The 17,363-nt window shown below is 40.9% G+C and overlaps 1 protein-coding gene across 4 annotated transcripts in view; it reads left to right on the forward strand.

Annotated features, from left to right (window-relative positions):
• The window catches only part of mybpc2b (myosin binding protein Cb), a 44,661-nt gene extending 35,119 nt beyond the window's left edge, over positions 1-9,542 (forward strand). For all 4 annotated transcript variants that reach the window (XM_057826720.1, XM_057826721.1, XM_057826722.1 and 1 more), the window contains 8 exons: positions 2,613-2,780; positions 2,951-3,039; positions 3,108-3,303; positions 3,379-3,518; positions 3,587-3,746; positions 5,484-5,620; positions 5,795-5,981; positions 8,439-9,542. In XM_057826720.1, coding sequence (XP_057682703.1) covers positions 2,613-2,780; positions 2,951-3,039; positions 3,108-3,303; positions 3,379-3,518; positions 3,587-3,746; positions 5,484-5,620; positions 5,795-5,981; positions 8,439-8,464 — 1,103 coding nt within the window. In that variant the 3' untranslated portion in view covers positions 8,465-9,542. The remainder of the gene's footprint in view (positions 1-2,612; positions 2,781-2,950; positions 3,040-3,107; positions 3,304-3,378; positions 3,519-3,586; positions 3,747-5,483; positions 5,621-5,794; positions 5,982-8,438) is intronic.
• The last annotated feature ends 7,821 nt before the right edge of the window (positions 9,543-17,363 follow it).

Consider the following 17,363-nt stretch of genomic DNA (forward strand, 5'->3'; position numbering starts at 1 on the left):
AAACCAAGGAACACACCAGGCAGGTCCAAGATACTGTTGTGGAGAAGTTTAAAGCCGGATTTGGATACAAAAAGATTTCTCAAGCTTTAAACATCTCAAGGAGCACTGTGCAAGCCATCATATTGAAATGGAAGGAGCATCAGACCACTGCAAATCTACCAAGACCCGGCCGTCCTTCCAAACTTTCTTCTCAAACAAGGAGAAAACTGATCAGAGATGCAGCCAAGAGGCCCATGATCACTATGGATGAACTGCAGAAATCTACAGCTGAGGTGGGAGAGTCTGTCCATAGGACAACAATCAGTCGTACACTGCACAAATCTGGCCTTTATGGAAGAGTGGCAAGAAGAAAGCCATTTCTCAAAGATATCCATAAAAAGTCTCGTTTAAAGTTTGCCACAAGCCACCTGGGAGACACACCAAACATGTGGAAGAAGGTGCTCTGGTCAGATGAAACCAAAATTGAACTTTTTGGCCACAATGCAAAACGATATGTTTGGTGTAAAAGCAACACAGCTCATCACCCTGAACACACCATCCCCACTGTCAAACATGGTGGTGGCAGCATCATGGTTTGGGCCTGCTTTTCTTCAGCAGGCACAGGGAAGATGGTTAAAATTGACGGGAAGATGGATGCAGCCAAATACAGGAACATTCTGGAAGAAAACCTGTTGGTATCTGCACGAGACCTGAGACTGGGACGGAGATTTATCTTCCAACAGGACAATGATCCAAAACATAAAGCCAAATCTACAATGGAATGGTTCAAAAAATAAACGTATCCAGGTGTTAGAATGGCCAAGTCAAAGTCCAGACCTGAATCCAATGGAGAATCTGTGGAAAGAGCTGAAAACTGCTGTTCACAAACACTCTCCATCCAACCTCACTGAGCTCGAGCTGTTTTGCAAGGAAGAATGGGCAAGAATGTCAGTCTCTCGATGTGCAAAACTGATAGAAACATACCCCAAGCGACTTGCAGCTGTAATTGGAGCAAAAGGTGGCGCTACAAAGTATTAACGCAAGGGGGCCGAATAATATTGCACGCCCCACTTTTCAGTTTTTTATTTGTTAAAAAAGTTTAAATTAGCCAATAAATTTTGTTCCACTTCACGATTGTGTCCCACTTGTTTTTGATTCTTGACAAAAAATTAAAATTTTACATCTTTATGTTTGAAGCCTGAAATGTGGCGAAAGGTTGCAAGGTTCAAGGGGGCCGAATACTTTTGCAAGGCACTGTAATGGTGTTTCACCTTTTCACTTTTTATCAGAGCAACGTCTTTAAGCATATTAAGCACATGGTTATGGCAGTTGGTAAAATGGACGCATATTTGTCATTCCATTCCTCATTGAAACGGCGATTTTTGTTGTCGACTTTTCTTCTCTTGGCCAACTTTGAGCATGCCATTTTGTTAGATTCGGTCTTCTACTGGTGGCACGTGTGGTGTTAGTGAACGTTGATTAACGTTCTGATCTTGAACGTTGCCCACATGCAGCGAGAGTGCCAGGGTAAAACGGGGAAATAAATAAATCACGTTTGCTCACAGTATGACTCACGTTCTTGAATATAAAATAAAGTACACGACAGCATTTACAAACAGATTGCAAAGTGTCGGGTGCGACTCGTATTTGAGGTTGCTGACACTGCTGCGGTTCATCCACGCTAGCTAGTAGCATGCAGGTGCTCTCAGCCAATCAGCACATCCATGCACGCTCTCTCAGCCAATCAGTGCATCCACACAGGCTCTCTCAGCCAATCAGTGCATCTTTGTCATAGAGATGACAACAGAAGTGAGAACATAGGAGATATTAGGCTAAAAATGAAACAGAATTTAGCTATAGAATAGTAGCGCATTTTCATACAAATGATATATGTTGAAAAAAGTTTGGGGGTTTTTTCTCGCTTTTTCGTTCGTCCATGGGTCCGCAGAGAGGTATGCCGTGGTCCGGTCGTGGACCGTGGTCCACTAATTGAGGTCCCCGGCTCTAGACTTACTGACCAGAAAAGCCAAGTGACTTTGCTTCAGACTGGCCAGTGTTTTAAGAGGACTCACTATTCTGAAGCTAATGCTAATGCTAACGCGAATGCTACGCTAATGCTAGGATATCATTTAGCGTCTGACGATCATTCAGCACAGACCTTTAAAGGCTAAGGCAACACTTCATATTCTCTCATGCCAAGATAAGAAAACAAATCTCACTGTGTTTCCAAACAAGCAAGATGGAGCGCAGCCTAGCTTGAGACACATCCTAAACTCTGGTGAGGAGGGTGAGGTGCAGCACATCTCACATGAGTGACACGACCCAAACACTGCCACGATTCAAGCTGACGTACTCCATGCACAATATGAAAATGTAACGCATTGCGAATAAATGACAGAAACGATATCGCATTTTTGTCTAGCCGGCTTCTCGTCAGACGAAAACCGGCTTTCGCCTCGTTATGTTCAAGTCCCCCAAGCCACATTTTAGTTTGTCATCGTCGACGAAATATTTTCGTTATCATCATTGTTGACAAAAACAACACTTTTTCAGGATCATCCTGAGATTTCACTTATAAGGCAAAGAGCTCAAAAATTCAAATTTTTCCAACAAATATTTCACCTTGTTTCCAGATACCGAATGGGTGGTGGCCAACACGGATCTGTGCGAAAAGCAGAGCTATGTAGTCCGTGGCCTACCTGTTGGGGAGAAGATCAACTTCAGGGTGGTGGCCGTAAACATCGCAGGGCGCAGTCCTCCTGCCATCATGTCACAGCCTGTCACAATCCGGGAGATCTTGGGCGAGTCATCATTTTTCATCTCTGTGTGGAAATGTGTACATATAATGACAACACCCTAGACGACAAAAGCAGTTTATCTATATGGTCATTTTATACCACTGATTTTGTTGTAATTTTTTAAAAATAATCTTCAAACAAGATAAACTTTTCAACTTCCTTACCAACTGTAGAGCATCCTAAGATCCGCCTCCCTCGCCACCTGAGGACAAAGTACATCAGGAAAGTGGGAGAAAAGATCAACCTGACCATCCCCTTCCAGGTTTGAAAAGAATCTCTCATATTGTGAATTTCAAAATATATCAATCATCATCACATTTTGTCTCGCAGGGTAAACCACGTCCTGTTGCAGAATGGTTGAAGGACGGAAAACCCATTGACCCAAAAACCATCAACGTCCGTACGTCCAATGTGGACAGCATTCTTTTCATCCGCTCAGCAGAACGAGAGCACTCCGGAACATATGAGCTGGTTCTAAAGATTGAAAACCTGGAGGACAGAGCCAGTTTCCAACTGAGAGTTGTTGGCAAGTACCTTTTAATTTTATCTCACCGTTACATGTGTAAGGGCACTGAATTATATTGTAATTGAACGCAACCAGAAAAGCCAGGGCCACCTTTAAATTTGAGGGTGACAGATGTGTGGGGCTTTAACGCCGCACTGGAGTGGGACCCCCCAACCGATGATGGCAACTGTGAGATCACCGGATACACCATCCAGAAAGCCGACATGAAAACTAAGGTGAGGCATTGACAAAAGACGATGGGTCGGACCAATCTTTATCCTAAGTCGATATCGCTTTTATCTAGGAATGGTTCACTCTTTATGAACACAACAGACGGACGCACTGCACAGCGTCCGACCTCATCATGGGCAATGAGTACATGTTCCGCGTCTACAGCGAGAACCTGTGCGGCCTGAGCGAGGATCCTCGCCACAGCAAGAACACTGCCACCATCGCCAAGACAGGTTGACCACCTTTGCACTTCTGAATTATTCCGCAAACTTCATGAAGTTTTGCAGAAGTCTTTATTTTTATTATTGCTTTAATGATTTACACATTGCTCAGAAGTGTTAGCACCTCTTTGTTAAACCCACTGTGGTCAAAGATACAGTGGTATGAAAAAGTATCTGAACTTTTTGGTGTTTCTCACATTTCTGCATAAAATCACCATCAAATGTGATCTGATCTTTGTCAAAATCACACAGATAAAAAAAAAAACAGTGGCTGCTTTAACTCAAACCACCCAAACATTTAAAGGTTTTCATATTTTAATGAGGATAGCATGCAAACAACAGAAGGGGAAAAAAAACAGTAAGTTAACCCTCTGCCTAAGGAGACTTAAAGAGCTTTGAAACAAATTTTTACCCAACATTTTAAGTCAGGTGTGTGCCCAATCACTGATGAGTGGTTTAAAGCTGCCGTGCCCACTATAAAACACACACATGGTAATAAATCTCTTGATGAGAAGCATTGTCTGATGTGCATCATGGCTTGGTCGAAAGAGCTGTCTGAAGACCTGCGATCAAGGATTGTTGATTTGTATAAAGCTGGGAAAGGATACAAAACCCTCTCTAAATGTCTGGATGTTCATCAATCAATAGTCAGAGAAGTTGTCTACAAATGGAGAGAGTTTGGCACTGTTGCGTCTCTTCCAAGGAGTGGCCGTGCACCAAAGATGACGCTAAGAGTTCAGCGCAGAATACTCAGAGAGGTAAAAAAGGACCCTAGAGTGTCTGCTACAGACTTACTGAAATCACTGGCATAGTCCAATATATCTGTGCACACATCAACGATATGTAAAACTATGGCCAAGAATGGTGTTCATGGGAGGACTCCACGGAGGAAGCCACTGTTGTCGAAAAAAACAAAAAACATTGTTGCTCGTTTGATATTCGCAAAAAGGCACTTGGACACTCCACAGATGTTTTGGCAAAATATTTTGTGGACTGTTGAAACCAAAGTTGAATTGTAAGGGAGTAACACACCAACGTCATGTGTGGAGGAAAAATGGAACAGCTCACCAACATCAACACCTCATCCCCACCCTGAAGCATGGTGGAGGGAGCATCATAGTTTGGGGCTGTTTTGCTAACTCAGGGCTTGGACAACTGGCAAACATTAATGGAAGAATGAATTCAAAAGTTTTTCAGGATGTTTTGCAAAAAAAGGTAATCGATGTACCAGACTGATCTGCAGCTACACGAAGCGTCTGGTTGAAGTTATTACTGCCAGGTGGGGTGGGAGCACAAAATATTAAATTTGATGGTTCACATACTTATTTTTCCCCCTTCTGTCATTGTGTGCATACTATCCTCATTAAAATATGAAAACCTATAAATGTTTGGGTGGTTTTAGTTAAAGCAGACACTGTTTCTTCATCTGTGTGATTTTGACAAAGATCAGATCACATTTGATTGTGATTTTATGCAGAAATGTGAGAAATTCCAAAAGGTTCATATACTTTTTCATACCACTGTATATACACTGTCCCCACTGTGAAACAAGCTTGAAAACCCTTAAATACTGAAAGAAATTTTGATTTTTACTACTTATGTCTCCAACCGCTGTCGGTTATTCTTTCATTAACACTTTTAGGCACATGTGTAAGTACAGACAGTGAGAACTTTTGTCACCTCTGCCGCCAAGTAACAGGATATAATAACATTTGGATCCCATCCTGAATGTCACTCTTCCCCACATAGGACTGCAATTGAAACAAACCTCCTTCCAAGAGAAGGACATGTCCTGTGTGCCCAAGTTCACTCAACCACTTGTGGACAGAACTGTGGTGGCCGGGTACAGCATGGCCATCAGCTGTGCCGTCAGAGGCTTCCCGAAGGTATATATGATCATCTTAAAATGGTTCTTAGCGTCACCGCCATTTTTCACATGCAAACTGAAGTATCTGTCTGAAGATGTGGATATCTCACCACGCTTACCTTTCTTATGAAATGCTAACAGCTATTCTGAAATGTTTCATTCAGCAAAGTTATCTATTCTTATGGCTTCTCAGCCCAAGATCGTGTGGATGAAGAACAAGATGATTATCGGTGACGACCCGAAGTACTTGATGCAGAACAACCAAGGTGTAGTGACCCTCAACATTCGCAAGCCGAGCACCTTCGATGGAGGCAAATACACTTGCGTGGCCACCAACGAGCTGGGCAAGGACGAGGTGGAATGCAAGCTGGACATTCGAGGTTTGTAGATTCCACAAAATGCCAGTTTAGTATTATTTCGACCAGAAATGACTCTGGCCACATAAACATAAAATGCTAATAATAATCACGTAGGGTTGCAAAAGTTACAGTGGGTCAAATAAGTATTTAGTCAACCACCAATTGTGCAAGTTCTCCTACTTGAAAAAATTAGAGAGGCCTGTAATTGTCAACATGGGTAAACCCCAACCATGAGAGACAGAATGTGAAACCCCCCCCCCAGAAAATCACAATGTTTGATTTTTAAAGAATTTATTTCCAAATTAGAGTGCAAAAAAAGTATTTGGTCACCTAAAAACAAGCAAGATTTCTGGCTGTCAAAGAGGTCTAACTTCTAACGAGGTCTAACGAGGTCTAACAAGGTCTAAAGAGGCTCCACTCGTTACCTGTATTAATGGCACCTGTTTTAACCCATTATCGGTATAAAAGAAACCTGTCAACAACCTCAGTCAGTCACACTCCAAACTCCACTATGGCCAAGACCAAAGAGCTGTCGAGGGACACCAGAGACAAAATTGTAGAGCTGCCCCAGGCTGGGAAGACTGAATCTGTAATAGATAAAACGCTTGGTGTAAAGAAATCAACTGTGGGAGCAATTATTAGAAAATACAAGACCACTGATAATCTCCCTCGATCTGGGGCTCCATGCAAGATCTCACCCCGTGGCATCAAAATGATAACAAGAACGGTGAGCAAAAATCCCAGAACCACACGAGGGGACCTAGTGAATGACCTACAGAGAGCTGGGACCACAGTAACAAAGGCTATTATCAGTAACACAATGCGCCGCCAGGGACTCAAATCCTGCACTGCCAGACGTGTCCCCCTGCTGAAGCCAGTACACGTCCAGGCCCATCTGCGGTTCGCTAGAGAGCATTTGGATGATCCAGAAGAGGACTGGGAGAATGTGTTATGGTCAGATGAAACCAAAATAGAACTTTTTGGTAGAAACACAGGTTCCCGTGTTTGGAGGAAAAAGAATACTGAATTGCATCTGAAGAACACGATACCCACTGTGAAGCATGGGGGTGGAAGCATCATGCTTTGGGGCTCTTTTTCTGCAAAGGGACCAGGACAACTGATCTGTGTAAAGGAAAGAATGAATGGGGCCATGTATCGAGAGATTTTGAGTGAAAATCTCCTTCCTTCAGCAGGGGCATTGAAGATGAGACGTGGCTGAGTCTTTCAGCATGACAGTGATCCCAAACACACAGCCAGGGCAACAAAGGAGTGGCTTTGTAAAAAGCATTTCAAGGTCCTGGAGTGGACTAGCCAGTCTTTAGATCGCAACCCCATAGAAAATCTGTGGAGGGAGTTCAAAGTCCTTGTTGCCCAACAACAGCCCCAAAACATCATTGCTCTAGAGTAGATCTGCATGGAGGAATGGGCCATAATACCAGCAACAGTGTGTGAAAAGCATGTGAAGAGTTACAGAAAACATTTGGCCTCCGTTATTGCCAACAAAGGGTACATAACAAAGTATTGAGATGAACTTTTGGTATTGACCAAATACTTACTTTCCACCATGATTTGCAAATAAATTCTTTAAAAATCAAGCACTGTGATTTTCTGTTTTTTTTTCCACATTCAGTCTCTCATGGTTGAGGTTTACCCATGTTGACAATTACAGGCCTCTCTAATATTTTCAAGTGGGGGAACTTACACAATTAGTGGTTGACTAAATACTTATTTGCCCCACTGTATTTTAACACACACGGTTAAGCGAAACATATAAACAGACTAAATAAAACTCTTGGGCTTATATTTAAGCTCCACTGAAAGACACACAAACTGCTCAATTTTTAAGATCGTACTTAACTCATTAGCTGCCATTGACAGTATTCGACGTTCGAATGATCACTGACAGCCTTCCCAGTCAAAATGGATTGGATGTCTATGACGTTCAGAGGCAGCAAATTGATTACTGGCATTTCTACTAATTTAAATAAGCAAATAGAACATATCCAGCATGGATGCTCTCCAAAAACATGCTAAAGTGAAGACATATCCGTTAAGTCAGTTATAATCTGTTTACATGCCACCTGTAGTCACATCCCCGTAATGATTTCCGAGCATGGTGGGGGAGCATATCAATAACACCTGGCTTCATCTTGTTAGTTTGCCAATGCTCTGGCTAATACAGATACACTGAAAAACACAAAGAGAGGAGTAGGCTATAAAGATGTTTTAGGCAGATGGCTTTTATAATCGCTTGGAAGTATACCAGAAAATAATGCATTTCTGATTGACACATCTTTGTTTCCACCTTTATTTTGATTGACACTGAGAAATATATATTCTACGTTATTTGAATTATAGTTTTTCTAATATGCGTTGTTGGCTAGATGAAACCAAAGTCATAAAAAGTCGCTTGTACACTAATACATTGGTCAAGTTCATTCTTCATAAATGCCCATATTCTTTTCTGGCTTCCAACAGCTCCTGTGGACCCAAACAAGGAGTAAGAAAAGGAAGAATGAGACACCAACTTGTTCGAGTGGGCTGTGATCATCAAAATCCCATGATTGAACTGAATAAAAAAAATGCGGCATGTTGGAGTTCGTCGTATTCATTTGCAAACATAAAGAAATCATTATCATGTTGTTATGAAGAAACTTTTTTTTTTCGCATCTGGAATGGAATTTGAAAGGCCTTATTTTTTCATTTCAAGTCAAGGTCACAACCAACCAAAACTGAAAAATTCAAAACACTACATTTTGCTATGATAAAAACACTAGTCAAAAAACAATAATTATGAGACTTTTAATGAATAAATATAGAAATACTATCGATTGGTTAAGCAAAATCACAAAATTGCTTTGGATTGACTAACTGACTGTGTTTAATCTGTAGATCAAGAGCGTAGGTTTGCATAGGGACAGTAGGGACATAACACCACCGACTTTTAGGGATGCTCAAATTGTCCCCACCAACCTTTAAGCACCCTTAATTGCATTATATAATGAGTTCAGTTATATAGGTAATTTAGATTTTCTTCCCATAAATTGTAAGGATAGAATTGACCCTACATTATGTTCAGACTTACATTTACCCCCTTTCACTTGCTGAATGTGCTGGTCCATTTTTTCCCCTTCAAACGCACGTTTGATTGGCTGATGACTAGAACCCCCACATTCACACAATCCCAACAGAAATACATGTCGACATACCGCCTCCTCCACCCCCTTGGAAGAGGAGGGATATTAGAAGTTTTTTTTTGGCCAGCAGCAGCCACTTTAAGTGATGTAAAAATACGTCAATATGGTGAACGTGGGGAACACATCACTAACTTTGCAACCGAAAGTCCGACCTGCATCAGAGTTAGCATAACATTAAACTGTGTGAACTTGCTAACCTGTAAAACTCGAGTAGAAAGATGTTTAGTGACGTGTGTTCCTGTACTTTTTCTTCTGTTAACGCTAATCCAACTGTGCATTTTGTGCATTTATTCCCTAATTAAAATGTTAAAATGTATTTTCTATCTCTTATCATTAAGAAAATATTTTTATTTGCAGCCGATGCACATTTCTAACCCCCCCACCCCCCCCCAAAAAAAAAAAACACAACCACTGTAAATTTCCTTTATATGAAGCAAGCATTTTGAAAAATGACTTTCTTCCATGAAAATAATTTTATTGTAACCTTTTTTCATTTTTACGTCGGAACCAGCTATACTTCAGCTATATTTGAGAAATGTACCCAATCTGTTTGGTCTTATTAATGGCCCGTTTCCAGCAAAAAGTGTACATGCAGGTTATGCTGTTATAGCATACCTACAAATGTTTAGACCAAGCCTACGCCCTTGGTGTAGATAATATTGTATCAAATCCATTGGAGGGCCTTTAATAGAATCGTGGAAGGTAATATCGGCAAAGTTCGTATTGTTGTCCAAAGAATGTTTCATCATACAATATCACTGAAGGCCCTTTCAGACTTACTGTATATTCCGCAAAATTCCCGTGTAATGCTACGCGGTATTCACCCATGTCATGACCTTCAGACATGGCGAGATGTACTGGGAATTACCCAGGTAGGACATTTTCAGTCTTGTTCCGTGCTGGCAACTTGTGCTCTCTGTGTAGGGAGGGCGTGTGTGTGTGTGGGGGGGGCATTTTATAACCCGGACATTACGTCATATTTGGTCGGCATCGGCAACAAAATAAACCACACATTTGCAAAGATGGACGGTGGACTGTCTCTTCCTCGGCTTTAAGATCCAGTCGCAATTTAATTTCTTCATGTTTCCAGTTTGCCATGTGAATAATTGTTCCATTGTTGATGTTTGTTTATCTCGTTTCGTCTTACTGCGAAGAAAGAGGAAATGACGATTGACCATCCATGATACCGTATTGGCCCGAATATGACGGCCCTGATTATAAGACGACCCCCTCTTTTTCAAGACTCAAGTTTGAAAAAAAGACTTTTTGAACACGAAAGTAATTTTTATACAGAAAATAATTACAGTACATCCGAAACAAAGGATTATAGCAATATATTTGAGAGAAAAAGCATGTTATTTTGCTTCATTCAAATCTTAATATCTGATCATTTAAATATCTAAACTAAAGTGCAATCACATTCGTAAATAAATGGCTTCTGGTTTTTGAAATGTAAATAAACCAATCTATTGTGATAAAACAACAAAATTGCAATAACTGCATTAACCATAAAGGGTCGCTTTGGCCTGGGGAGTCAAGTTCAGCATTCGCTTCGATGATACCTGGCGCCATCTAGCGTCGTGAATGGGTATAATGTCTAGGCCCCGAATATAAGACGACCTCCACTTTTTCAGTCTTATTTCAATGCAAAAAAACACTGTCTTATATTCGGGCCAATACGGTATTTATGTCATCAGCCTTCGTGCTGTGACCCGGGAATCAAACGGCTGCTTTCACACATGCTGCGTCCCGGGTAAGTCCCGGGCAATATACTAGGACGCGACGTGGAGAATGTTCGTGTCATCTCCCTGTCAATCGACCCGCGAAATTGCTTTCAGACATAAGGGCTACTCCTTTAAATCCCGGGATTTAACTGGAGTTCAGCGTATATGTCTGAAAGGGGCTTAAGAAGTGCCCCTTGGTGTTCTCATCATAATCACTCAGTCATCATGAAAAAGAAGCAGATGAATTAAATTCTGACCAAACTATAAGTGGCCAAAGATGGGAACCACAAACCCAAGTACTGTACTGAACAACAGTCCCACAGCAAGGAGACTTACTGCCACTACAAGAGCTGTCTTTGGTGGAGATACATTTTTTCAAGATCCACATAACTCATTGACATCATTTGACGATGAAAGACATCTAAGCCATTTGAACTGGGGGGGCTGGCAGCGAATGAGCAATTAATTCACTGCTGGACGTCTGCTATTGATAAACTCATTGAAACTCACATCACAGCAGAAGGTTGAAAAGATCAGTGATTGGATATTTGTTATCGTCAATGGAACCGAAAGAGTTAAGGTCAAATGTAAACCAGCAGTTCTCAACAGTTTTCTTCCCAGGACCGTATTTTTTGTATGCTGCCTGATTGATTCCATTCCTTTATTTCTTGTGTAAAATCCATTAAAAGTCCGATCAAATCTTGAGGTAGAACAGTCGCCCGTAATGGATTGTTTTCTAAGGGTCCACTGTATTTAATCGCTGTCGCTCAAGTCTAACACAATTACTCAAATTGCATTGGGGCTCATTAGTGCCACATGGCGTGCTGTAATTAAACACGCAAGGAGACAAGAGCATGACGCCAGGCTGTGGATGCAAGTCATCACCCGTCAGACTCCCGGTACGAGTCAGAGGGTTGACAGACAGCGTACGGAGAGAGCGGACCGGCCAACACGTCCGGCGCTGCCTGCGGGAGAGGCCAGTCATCAAAACAGACCACAAGGAGGAGGTGAGTGGACACGTGTATGTGGAAGTAAACCGTGGTCAATGTCTTTGAGATGGCGCCCAGGATGACGCCTGGTGGATTAGTCACGTCAACATTGCAAATGCATTTCGGGTGTAGTTTTACAGGAGATAAAAGGCACACATAAATATCAGAGGCGATTGCTCTAAGACTGCAGGGGACACTCAGCTTTGCCCAAAATGTTAAAAAATAGTGATCAAATATATGCTGTTGGGGCACATGTCATTGACTAAATAAGCACTACAACCATACCCGGTGGCCAAAAACGTCATTGCATGTAATTGACTTTACAATATATGAATCTAAAATGAAGACTTTGCCGGTAAAATGTTGTCTTTAAAAGTTGAAAAGCAAGAAAATAAACAACAAAACTGAATGAAATGAACAAAACAATATTTTTATCATGAGTCAAAATTATTTTTCAAACAGACCATGTGGCTAGCACCTTAGACACGGTCATTTGCTTTGCATACCCCCCCAAAAAAACCAACAACTCAGGAAAGAAGAGGCAAGATGGATATCCGTATTTTTTTTTCAAACCTAAGCTTTCAAAAGCGACAACAACTACTAAGTGACAACCAAGGATTGAAGATGTGGACCATGAAACACCGGAGAGCACTGCCAAAATGGTGCGCGGAGTTTCAGTTTGCCCCACAAAAGATGGTAGTTGTACAACAGAGCCACCACTTGGCATATCATATTCAATGGACGACGATCTTGGCCAAAAGCATGGCTGTCCTAAGCAGCCTGATTTAGAATCCCCTTCAAAAATGATGGGAAACAACAACAACAACAAAAAACTCATTTTCAACGTATTATTATTCCTGGCTGGAATATTCAGTCAAAAAGGATACAGTAAAGTTGTAACATGTTAAAAGACTATAACAGAAGAGAGTAGGCATTTTAGACACTGCTACACGTGGAATTCGTCAAGTAGCTTTAATAGCACTCCTCTGTGAAACTCTTCAACTTGCTGTTCATCGGTCTGATGCCTTGTAAATTAATAAAGTGTCAACAGTGCAAATTAATTTTCACGCACACTAATATAATCCATTTGACCTCACTGAGCGTCTTGTCTTGTGATTGCACTCTAGTGCTAATGTGCTTTGGGGAGGACTTGACCTTAAATCTAAACTAAACAAAGCCTCCACAGCAGCCATGCGATGATTTGATGACTCCATAAAAGACTATTTTCCATGTGAAAATGTCACAAATCTTCATCACTTGTCAGTATCAAAGCAGCGACTGCATATTTATCAAGTTTTCATATTCGGTGAGTGTATAATATATTTCTAATTGAAGTTATAAACACATCCTTTTGAAGATATTGATGTTATCAAGGTGAAAACAAAAATCAGTGTTCAACAAACCACTTTTAAATGTTGCATTAATTTTAACACTGCAAAGGCCAAAATCTAATCTTTTACAACATATATCAACTAGTACCTCATATTTAAATGTGATGAGAGCTTTCCGGATCTGTACTTATGTTGTCAGTATGTCTTCAGAAAGTGATGCAATGACGCAAAACATGATGACAAGGAGCGCCAAGTTACTTATATCTACAGTAAATTCCTCACCACCAGTGACCCTGATTTTCTCTTTTGGCTTGTGACTCAGGCTGCCATGCATGACCTGAAATCCATTTTTTTCCCTTTCTTTCTTAAGGGTATCCACAACGTCTTCGGTGGCCCAGCGTGGGAGGGTCAAGTTGTGGATCCTCTGCACACAAGCGCATTAACATACGCCGTTCCGCTAGTAATCACATTACACGACATGATTCGTAGCGAAAGAGGGGAAGCTCTCATGTGGGTTGGAGGGTTATAAATGGCTGCAATTCTTTGTTTCGAGCATCCCGGCTATTTTTAGACATGCTCTGAAGATAACAGATGCTCATTTTGCAAGTGTGAATGAGAGCATTCAACTTGGCCTGGAATCCACCCATTTCATAATTATTTAATCATGAGTTCAATATCTTGTCCTATTCATGCCACCCTGGATGCCAACTGCAAGAAGAATTGAAAGTATTTTATTTAGTTACACTTTTCATTTTTAAAGTACTTGAAAAGGGATATAAAGCTGCACCGAAAAGTAAAAAAAACTAAGTAACGTGAAAAATCATTAAAAATGATAAAGTATTGCAATACAGGTAGTCCCCGTGTTACGATATACCTGACTTACGTATGTGATTTAAACTTCACGACACTGCAGTCTTGGTTTTTAAATCATGTTGACTTTTGGTTTGTGATACATGCTTTTTTGTTGGCGGAGGAAGCGTAAAGAAGGTAGTACTAACGACACGTAAGTAACAGCGCATGTAGAAGAAGAACGTAATTGCTCACACGAAGAAAAGTGCATTTGCTCCCACGAAGAATTGACACAGCCGAGTGAGAGAGAGGGGACAGATTTGTTTCTTGTGAAGCATCCACAGAGATAACACTTGTATATAACACCATTTGTACTGTTTATTGTGCATTTCCAATAGTGGTCGAATACTCGGGGCGAGTTTATGTGATTGTTTTTGATGGTGTGATAACTGATAAATGCTAATACAGTGGGGCAAATAAGTATTTAGCCAACCACCAATTGTTATAGTTCTCCAACTTGAAAAGATTAGAGAGGCCTGTAATTGTCAACATGGGAAAACCTCAACCATGAGAGACAGAATGTGAAAAAAAACAACAACTGAAAATCATATTGTTTGATTTTTAAAGAATTTATTTCCAAATTAGAGTGGAACATAAGTGTTTAGTCACCTACAAACAAGCAAGATTTCTGGCTGTCTAAGAGGTCTAACTTCTTCTAACGAGGTCTAACAAGGTCTAACGAGGCTCCACTCGTTACCTGTATTAATGGCACCTGTTTTAACTCATTATCGGTATAAAAGACACCTGTCCACAACCTCAGTCAGTCACACTCCAAACTCCACTATGGCCAAGACCAAAGAGTTGTCGAAGGACACCAGAGACAAAATTGTAGACCTGCACCAGGCTGGGAAGACTGAATCTGCAATAGGTAAAACGCTTGGTGTAAAGAAATTAACTGTGGGAGCAATTATCAGAAAATGGAAGACATACAAGACCACTGATAATCTCCCTCGATCGGGGGCTCCATGCAATATCTCACCCCGTGGCGTCAAAATGATAACAAGAACGGTGAGCAAAAATCCCAGAACCACACGGGGGGACCTAGTGAATGACCTACAGAGAGCTGGGAGCACAGTAACAAAGGCTACTATCAGTAACACAATGCGCCGCCAGGGACTCAAATTCTGCAATGCCAGACGTGTCCCCCTGCTGAAGCCAGTACACATCCAGGCCTGTCTGCGGTTCGCTAGAGAGCATTTGGATGATCCAGAAGAGGACTGGGAGAATGTGCTATGGTCAGATGAAACCAAAATAGAACTTTTTGGTAGAAACACAGGTTCTCGTGCTTGGAGGAAAAAGAATACTGAATTGCACCATACCCAATGTGAAGCATGGGGGTGGAAACATCATGCTTTGGGGCTGTTTTTCTGCAAAGGGACCAGGACGACTGATGTGTGTAAAGAAAAGAATGAATGGGGCCATGTATCGAGAGATTTTGAATGAAAATGTCCTTCCATCAGCAAGGGCATTGAAGATGAGACGTGGCTGGGTCTTTCAGCATGACAATGATCCCAAACACACAGCCAGGGCAACAAAGGAGTGGCTTCGTAAAAAGCATTTCCAGGTCCTGGAGTGGACTAGCCAGTTCTCAACCCCATAGAAAATCTGTGGAGGGAGTTGTAAGTCTGTGTTGCCCAACGACAGCCCCAAAGCATCACTGCTCTAGAGGAGATCTGCATGGAGGAATGGGCCAAAATACCAGCAACGGTGTGTGAAAAGCTTGTGAAGACCTCCGTTATTGCCAACAAAGTGTACATAACAAAGTATTGAGATGAAATTTTGGTATTGACCAAATACTTATTTTCCACCATGATTTGCAAATAAATTCTTTAAAAATCAAACAATGTGATTTTCTGTTTTTTTTCCACATTCTGTCTCTCATGGTTAAGGTTTGCCCATGTTGACAATTACAGGCCTCTCTAATATTTTCAAGTGGGAGAACTTGCACAATTAGTGTTTGACTAAATATTTATTTGCCCCACTGTAGTTTGTGTAGATTGTTATTCCTGTATCAGTAACTTGTTATGAACGCAAATCTGAACTGCTGTTATTCAAGATGACATTGATTTAAAATTCATTTTTATTTTACTTTCATTCTGCAAGTGTTGATGTCATGAGCAGCTGAATAAAGTCAGCAAACCACACGGAAGTCTGTCATCGCCATTTCGGAGCTTAGCTCGCTGTCTAGCTAGGACTGAGCTCCAACATCTTGGTGAGGACAGTACAATGACGTATAATACATGTTTTTGGATAGTTATTTTGAGATTTATGAGGTATTTAGGGTTACTTAAAGGGTAAATTCTGACTTACACGGAAATTCGAGTTACGTTGCCAGCGTAACCTTCAAGAGTATGATTCAGGCTTCGAGAGTATGACTCTAGCGACATACACATTATCTATTCCACCCTTTCAATTTGAACCTGAGAAGAATATTAATGAGCATGACAGCAATCTCGATATTTTACAAAACGAGCAGCAAAAGCAAAATTAACTGGAAAGACAGGATGAGACGAGACGAGAGTAGAAGAAAAAACTGCCCAAATGTGCTACACAGGCGAATTTGACAGCCTAAGTACTATTGTGCGGTTTCAGCTTGTTTTATTTAGATGCGAACAGACAGAACATACTAAAGATGCCTTAAGAAAATGCTTAAACGTGGTAATATCAAATAAGGCTGGTTTAAATATGCTGCATGACTAATGTGGTCAACAGATCAACAATCTGCTTTAGAGCTACCACAAGAAAACGCAATGCTTTAAAAGTATGAGAGGGAAACACATGCAAAATGTATTTTGAGGCAATGAAAAGGTAATAAAACACTCAATAAAAACACAAATAGTACATATTCGCCACTGAGCGGATGAATTGGACGTCTTGCCGCGCATGAGGAATTGCAGTAACAACGTAGTATTCGTCGAGTGACAGTGACAATCTACGTCATCACCCCGAGTGTCCATTGCTGGTAGAAAAAGATGGCGCGCTCCGTAGGTCAAAACATCTACTAAAATATGATAAATTTTTAAAACAATGGCAATATTTTATGTGTTTGTCATAGCATATTTTTGTAAAAGAAAACAATTGTGGCTTATAAGAGCCTTCAAGTCTTTAAGTCCGAGGTTCCCTTTAATACAACAACAACAAAAATACCGGTAGTTAAATTACCATGACAATTAAGACAAAATATGACGGAACAGAGTCTTGATTAGGCTATAATAACTCTGGTATTTTCTGGTAAAGTATGTAGTAATGTTATGTTACTAAAGTTAATAAATACACTATTACAAATAACTATAGTTGTCCCATATTATAGGGT

Source organism: Corythoichthys intestinalis, chromosome 21 (assembly GCF_030265065.1).
Source record: "Corythoichthys intestinalis isolate RoL2023-P3 chromosome 21, ASM3026506v1, whole genome shotgun sequence".
In the NCBI taxonomy this organism is placed as follows: Eukaryota; Metazoa; Chordata; class Actinopteri; order Syngnathiformes; family Syngnathidae; genus Corythoichthys; species Corythoichthys intestinalis.